Source organism: Gossypium hirsutum, chromosome D06, assembly GCF_007990345.1.
Source record: "Gossypium hirsutum isolate 1008001.06 chromosome D06, Gossypium_hirsutum_v2.1, whole genome shotgun sequence".
In the NCBI taxonomy this organism is placed as follows: Eukaryota; Viridiplantae; Streptophyta; class Magnoliopsida; order Malvales; family Malvaceae; genus Gossypium; species Gossypium hirsutum.
The window spans coordinates 39648692-39656815 of record NC_053442.1 but is presented as its reverse complement, the minus strand read 5'-3'; the positions used below and the strand labels follow the sequence as shown (position 1 = coordinate 39656815).

The 8124-nt window shown below is 37.8% G+C and overlaps 1 protein-coding gene across 1 annotated transcript; it reads right to left on the bottom strand.

Moving 5' to 3' along the window:
• Positions 1–5754: 5754 nt before the first annotated feature.
• LOC107900198 (uncharacterized) lies at positions 5755–7088 on the bottom strand. The gene is made up of 2 exons (XM_041095578.1): positions 6075–7088; positions 5755–6021 (listed from the first exon to the last, which is right to left on the bottom strand). The coding sequence occupies exons 1-2, from the start codon at positions 7086–7088 to the stop codon at positions 5755–5757; spliced, it is 1281 nt and encodes a 426-aa protein (XP_040951512.1).
• Between the last annotated feature and the right edge of the window lie 1036 nt (positions 7089–8124).

The window sequence follows — 8124 nt, the reverse complement described above, 5'->3', positions numbered from 1 at the left end:
TTTAAGAATGAATCTAAGTGTTATGTACAAGGGGTGGCCGGCCATGCCTTTAAATTGGCCTCAAGTAATCCTAATATAACAAGTAACTAATAAAATTAAACCTAATTAATAGAATAAATAAAGGAAAATTCGGCCAAGCATATATATGGGTTGTTTTTGGGCCGAATTTTACATGTATGTTCCTAAAGCTTAAAAAAATTAAATTAAACAATTAAAATGTTTATAAATTGGGCTCTTTGACATTTTGGCCTGATTTTCAACTAAGTATGAAGGAATTTCTTGATTGGGCTGGAATTTGGTTATTAGGCCTCGCCTTCAAGAATTTGGGCTCGTGATCCATCTCCTACCGAAATTGGGTCGTTGATGCTCGTAACGGAGATCCAATGCGCTTTGGCTGCAAGATTCGGTTTCTTGGACCAAGATTTCCAAGATTTGAAATCATGATTTTCTTGATTCTTGAAATCGCTCCAAATAGCAAAATTGGGCCAAGATTCGATTTCTTGATTTTCTTGAAATCAAGAAAGTGAATCTTGATTTTCTTGATTTGAGCCCATCACCTTCTTGAGCTTGGGTTGGGCCTTTGTGACTCGTATCATTCCCCCTTCCTCAAAAAGATTCGTCCTCGAATCTAGAAAATCAAATGAACTCGACTTTCCTCTATCGAACGGGACTAATGGCAATTGAGTCCACTGAAAAGAATAGCCATGAGATAGTAAATAGCAACGGAAACAAGCTTGTAGTCCAATCATAAGCATAACAGAACAGGTATAACGCATGTGAATGGACAGATTCAGATTACCATGCAAACAATCTAATTTACTCGCCACTGCCTCGTCAAAAATTCGAAACAAAGATGGACATGTTTTAAGGCATTCAGTCATCTCAAATTGTTCCCACAAACCATGAATAAATTACGAGTAATAAATCAAATGGTAAACATAATCGTCACAAGTAGGTATTTGAAAAGATTCACATGGTTCACAGAGTTGCATAATCATACCATGCATTAATCGACGGTCTATAGATTCACTCACACATGCATCAAAAACAAGAATCTTTTTATCAACCATCAAAACAGATAGATCATCAATAAATAAAATAGGACAGTCAAGCACGTTTCGATCTAAGTGTTCATCAACACGATCTTTATCACTATCCGAGGAGTACAAAATTGTTTCAAAGGTTTCAAGCATCTTACCTTGATAAGCAGAAGAATAAGGGTCGATTTTACCTTTTTCATTTAAAACAAACCTTCGCTCATCGGGGGCATAGTGTATTCGAAGCTCCGTTGTTGAGTTAACCTTTGTCAAATGGAACTCAAACTTCATGTACAACCACATAAACTGTTTAAGGCACGAATATAAATTGAAAACAAACTTAGCAAATTTCGTTACCTTATTCACCACAACATATTTGCACAAATTCGAGGATTTTACATAAGGCAAATCAAGAGAATAACAACTCACGCTTCCTTTCGTAATGACTTTATCAACCACAATCGAAGAGTAACAATTAATCGGATCAAAATGAAGGGATCTTTTAAGAACTAAGTCACCAAAAGTTTTATCAATAATTTTCAAATCTGCACGGGACTTAGTTGCTAAAAATTCCTTACCTCGCTTACCTTCAGGCTCATGTAGTGTGATTTCATCTTCAACCTTGCCTATGTTGATTGTATGAAAGCGTCTTTCATCAGAAAGGTATTGAAGTTGAAAGTTATCTTTCGTATGTGGCCAATGGAAGTGTTCTATCCCACGTAAAGGTGGTAAACCTTTAGGGGTCTTACTAAAAACATCCTCATAATCCTGCAAAACACATTGAAACACACTAGGCAAATTTTCGTTAATGTTAGATAAAGATAAATAGTTTTGCCTAAACCTCACAAGGATACAAGGCTGTTTATTGAGTAGGGCTCTCCGCACATCTTTTTTTGTTGCCATCAAATTTTTCACTCTCATTTTACCACTTGCGGATTCACTCACCTTTGGGCTATTTAGATTTTGACTTTTTTCACTACTAGCCTCTTTTCTCTTTGTCTTTTGTATTTGTCCTTTCTCCCTTACCCCCTCACAAAATTTCATTATTTTTAATTGATCCTTATATACATCATTGGGATCTAAAGGAGCAAAAGTGAATTTTCGGCCTTTAAACACAAGAGAGTACCTATTGAGCTTGCCTTGGTGTGTAGCATCACGATCAAACTGCCAAGGTCGTCCAAGGAGCAAGTGTGTCGCATGCATTGGGACCACATCACACCATACCTCATCCTCGTAATTCCCGAGCTTAAAAGTGATCAAGGATTATTTTGTAACTTTAACTTCTGAGCATTCATTAAGCCACTGAAGGTGATACGGCTTAGGGTGCTCGATATAAGGTAACTTTAAGGAATCCACCAAATAACTGCTAACTAGATTCGAACAACTCCCACTATCAATAATAAGTGAATATAAGTTACCTTTTATAAAACACCTAGAATGGAAAATATTGATCCTTTGGTTATCAAAATCGTCTCCCATTTGGCTATTAAGGGTTCGGTGGACTACCATCTTATTTTTTTCCTCTTTTTTTTTTGAAATACCTGCAAAATAAACACTCAACACTCAAAAATAAAAGTTAGCAAACCTCACCGTTAATCACTCAAAAAGAAAATTCAAATTCACAATGAGGTAGAATTCAATCTTGTGAGTTCTTTATCAGAGTTTATATCAACCAATTAGAGAGTGGATGAACCGATCTACCAAAGAATCCTAATTTGCACTAGGATGCCAAAAACTGACGAGACACCAATTGATTCGTGTTGCACCGAGGAAGAAGTTGTGCACACGTGTTTAAATCCTACTAACACAAGAAACAAGAAGGTGTTAATTAACGTAAAGGAAGAATAAAGGCAAACAAATGAAAACCTACAGCTAAGAATCAATAAAAATTGCTGAAAACAGAAAACCCGAAAAACTGCGAGTAACTTGACAAGTTTGTTCGAGGTGTTCGTGATCTTGAAAAATCATGAAATTAAATCTGGAATGTCCTTGAATATTGAATTTTTGATCTGGAAAGTTTGGGCACCAAATTCAACCCGCTAAATCTTTTTTTAATTTTTTATTGAATTTCGTATTTTTTGATTTTTTTGACTGATTTTTTTGCGGGATTAATTTTTTTATATTCAATCACAATGCCAAAAGTATGTATGTAAAATTTCAGATCAATTGGACAATGTTTACCCACTTAAATGAATTTTTTTCGAAAAATTTTCTGGGTAAAACTGCTGTTTTTGCTTTAAAAAATTGAGATCAATTTAGAAATCAACCAAGAACACCCAAAACGCCCAAAATCTGATACCAAATGATACGGGGGTTGCACGCGAACCAAGATTGAGTTTCCAAGTCATGGGAAACACCTACGAAAGCTCTAAACGAACAGATTTGAAAATTAAAACAAAGAACAAGATTAAACTAATCAGATCTGAAATTAAATCCCCAAATTCAATTAAATGAGCAGCAAGGAACAAAGAATGAATGAATAAATGTATTCGGAGTTCAAGAAGATGAAATCAAACTCCAATAATGAAATCCCACAAGCCGAATCTGCCAAGAACACCAAAACAGTAAGTAGATTGAAAAAAACAGATTTTTAATTGGAAGATTAGGGATTTGGGCGGCAAAAAGAAAAGAAAGAAATAGATGAAATTGAACGGTTCAAGAAGTGAATTTAAGTTGCGATTCGGTCCAATTGAACACCCAAGATGAATTGCCCAAATTTCAGCAGCCGAATTTCACCCAACAAGAAGAAATAGAAAACGGCAAGAACCCTAAATTTTGGGGAATTTTGAATCGATTAGATGCTGCCAATAAAAGAACCGATTAAATGAAGAGTTCTTGGAGTTTGAATCAAGGCTGAAACACAAACAAAAACAGCAAAGAAATTAGATATAGATTCGGCATCAACAGAAATAAAGAAAATAAATTGAACAGCAAGAATAAAAGATAAGTCCTAAAGATCCTTGAAATCCCGAAAGATCTCACAAATCTCTTCAAACGGCTCTAATCTCGCCTCCAAAGAATATCGATGGCAAGAAGAACGTTGAAGATGGCTCCCACAATCAAAAGATTGTTAAACCAACTTCTAAAGAAAACTCAAGAGAGAAATCTTGGAGAAAACTCAAAGAAAATTCTGCTCTCTCAAATCTGAAATTTAAGAATGAATCTAAGTGTTATGTACAAGGGGTGGCCGGCCATGCCTTTAAATTGGCCTCAAGTAATCCTAATATAACAAGTAACTAATAAAATTAAACCTAATTAATAGAATAAATAAAGGAAAATTCGGCCAAGCATATATACGGGCTGTTTTTGGGCCGAATTTTACATGTATGTTCCTAAAGCTTAAAAAAATTAAATTAAACAATTAAAATGTTTATAAATTGGGCCCTTTGACATTTTGGCCTGATTTTCAACTAAGTATGAAGGAATTTCTTGATTGGGCTGGAATTTGGTTATTAGGCCTCGCCTTCAAGAATTTGGGCTCGTGATCCATCTCCTACCGAAATTGGGTCGTTGATGCTCGTAATGGAGATCCAATGCGCTTTGGCTGCAAGATTCGGTTTCTTGGACCAAGATTTCCAAGATTTGAAATCTTGATTTTCTTGATTCTTGAAATCGCTCCAAACAGCAAAATTGGGCCAAGATTCGGTTTCTTGATTTTCTTGAAATCAAGAAAGTGAATCTTGATTTTTTTTATTTGAGCCAATCACCTTCTTGAGCTTGGGTTGGGCCTTTGTGACTCGTATCATTCCACATCAAGCACTTTTTGTTCCAGATGAATAAACCCTCTTGATACGAAAGTCTTGGATATGTGAGGAAAAACCAAAGGCTCCCACCTAACTTCATTTCTACTCAGGCGTGCCCTTCTTCTCTCCTGTCTTCTCTCCATTTCTTTTCTTCTTTGTTTTATACCTGGTCTATAGCCCAGACCAAAGCGATAAAACTTTTCTTTCATCACTGGTGCTTCAACTCTTCCTTGCAAATCTCTTCCCAATCCTTTTCCGGGTACAGCTCCTCTTCCCACCATTAATTGAAGTCCCATTTTTATAGTCTTGGATATCTTCGGTACTCGAATTCTATTCCCCTCAGCAATAAATGTTGTATTAATAAACTCTAAAGTCCGGAAAGAACATTCCACCACCTCTTCGTCCGTCTCCACATATGGTGCATTGCTGGTCACTGACGCAATAATACTTTCCTCGGCATTTATTGTCACTAACCGTCCTTCTGTCACCAATTTTAACTTCTGATGCAGCGTTGAAGGCACGGCCCCCGCCGAATGTATCCAAGGTCTGCCTAATAAACATTTATATGAGGGCTTGATATCCATTACAATGAAATCTACTTCATTAGTATTCGGGCCTATCAGCAACGGCATCTCAATTCTCCCCAAAACCTTCCTTTCCGTTCCATCGAACGCCCTTACCACGTTTTGACATGTTTTCATATGTGAGCTATCTACAGGTAACCTATTGAGAGTAGATAAGGGCAGTACATTCAATGCAGACCCATCATCAATTAAAACTCCCGACACCAAGCTACCTTTACACCGAGTAGTAATGTGCAGAGCTTTTGTGGACCCCATACCTCCAGATGGAATTTCGTCATCGTTGAAGAAGATAAAATTATCAGCGCTTATATTGTTGACCAACCGATCCAATTGGTTGACAGAAATATCACTTGCCACGTAAGTTTCATTTAATGCCTTCATCAGCACATTTCAATGCACCTCTGAACTCTTGAGCAAAGTCAACACAGATATACGAGCTGGCTGTTTATGCAGCTGCTCTACAACACTATACTCACTGTGTTTTAAAAATTTCAAGAATACAGTGGCTTCTTCTTCCTTTATTGGCTCATTAATCAATGACCTTAATTCAGCCTTCTTCTCTTTCTTTTGCTCTGCTGCAAGGACTTTTCCCTCCACCGACTCTGTTTCAGCATTTATCCGACCATAGTACTCCTCGGCATTCGTATAAGAACCTGTCTTTTGGTTTTTTTCTCAACTCTAACTGAAGCTTCTTTCCCCGAAACCGTTACCTCGCATTCATCATTCCAAGGGACCTTCTTGTTATCCTTATACAAAAACTTCACCGGCTTTTGAATAACAATCTTCGGTGTCACTTGTGCCCTGACTTCAGTAACCCTAGGGCGCGAGATGATTATCTTCAGAATCCTCGTTTCTGACTCCGATGCGCATATATTTTCTTTTCTTTCTTCCTCTTCAAAAAACTCCATTTCTCCAATATCCATCATGCTTTGGATCAGAGCTCTGAACTTCTCACATCCCTGAATTTCATGTCCCACCTCATGATGGAACTCACAATAATTTTGGGTTTCGTCACTCTCCACCACATCCGAAACAATCAACCCTCTTCTTACCATTTCCTTCCAAACCCTTCTCAAAGGGATCCTTACCTCAGCAATATTCTCCTTGACCTTCTTGCCCGTACCTTCACCTACCATGTTTACCCCTGCATCAGTATGTTTGGGTAATGGATTTTTCGTACCAGATGAATCATCTATCTTGACAACACCCATCTGAATGAGCTTCTCAACAAGCTTTTTAAAAGCAGTACAATGCTTTATGGAGTGCCCCGTAACTCTTGCATGGTAATCACATTGTGCATTTGCATCATACCATTTAGGATATGGAGGCTGTAAAGGGGTCAAATAAAATGGGGCAACAACGTGCGCGTTGAATAAATTTTGATACAACTCTTTATATGACATAGGAATGGGTGTAAACTGAGGCCTCTCATTACTTGGCCTTGTACCAGATTCCTGTTTTGATGAACCCTGTTGACTTGTCACTACCTTCCTGTGATGATTCACCGTAATTGACTTACTGTATGTATTCACGTTGTTTACCTCACTTTCTTTTTTCTTTGAGTTTTGTCTTCTGTTGTTCTCTCCAACATCAATCTTCCCACTCTTTACAGCACTTTCAATCATCTCACCACTCATGACTATATCAGTAAAATTTTTCGTGGCACTGCCTAGCATGTGTGTGATGAAAGGGGCCTTTAGCTTATTTACAAAGAGCATCGTCATTTCTCTTTCAAGAAGCGGTGGTTGAACCTGCACTGCCACCTCTCTCTACCTCTGAGCATATTGTCTAAAACCTTCATTCGACTTTTTCTCCATATTTTGTAAAGTGATCCTATCAGGAACCATTTTCGCCTCATGCCCATACTGCTTCATAAAAGCCTGTGCTAAATCCCTCTAAGAGCTAATCTTAGCACGGCTTAATTGATTATACCATTTAGACGCTGCCCCCGCGAGGCTATCTTGAAAACAGTGTATCAAGAACTGGTCGTTATTGACATACCCAGTCATTCGTCTACAAAACATAGTAATGTGGGCTTCAGGGCAGGTGGTCCCATTATACTTCTCGAAATCTGGCATTTTAAACTTGTACGGAAGTACTAAATCCGGTACCAAACTTAAATCCTTAGCATCAATCCCATGGCATCTTTCAGTAGTTTCCATTCTTTGAATTTTTCCTCAATCCACTTCCATCTTTCTTCCAATTACTTTGGTAATTCTTCTTTTGTTTTCTCTTTTTCAACTGCTTCATCGAAATCAGGAATAATAAGATTGGCAGGATTATTCTCAGGACTGGAGCCTGATCTGGCCTGAAAATTCATCGATCTTGAAGCATCAGCTTGAAATTGCTGAGGCCTAATCGTAACAGAAGATTTACGCGGGTACACTTTCGCTTGGTGCTGCACATGTAAAGGAGTGAAGCCTGGAGGATACTGGAGTCCATCCTCACCTTCCTCTTCAATATTTGTTACAGGGCTCTTTCCTTTATCCTTTCCTTCAGTCAACAATCGCGTCAACTTTGTCATCATACTTCCTTGTGATTCCTCCATTTTATTCATCAAACTTTGTTGAATCTTTTTTAGTTGCTCTTTCATTTGCTGCTGAAGCTGATCTTGCATTTCTTTTTGGAATCCTTCGAGCTTTTCCAACCTTTGGTCCATATTTTTTAATTTCGCTCTTGTACCGTAACGGTGCTGAGTTGGATGGTTAGATTCCAGGTTAACTGAGGAAAGATTTTGATTAATCAGAACCCTTTGCTAAT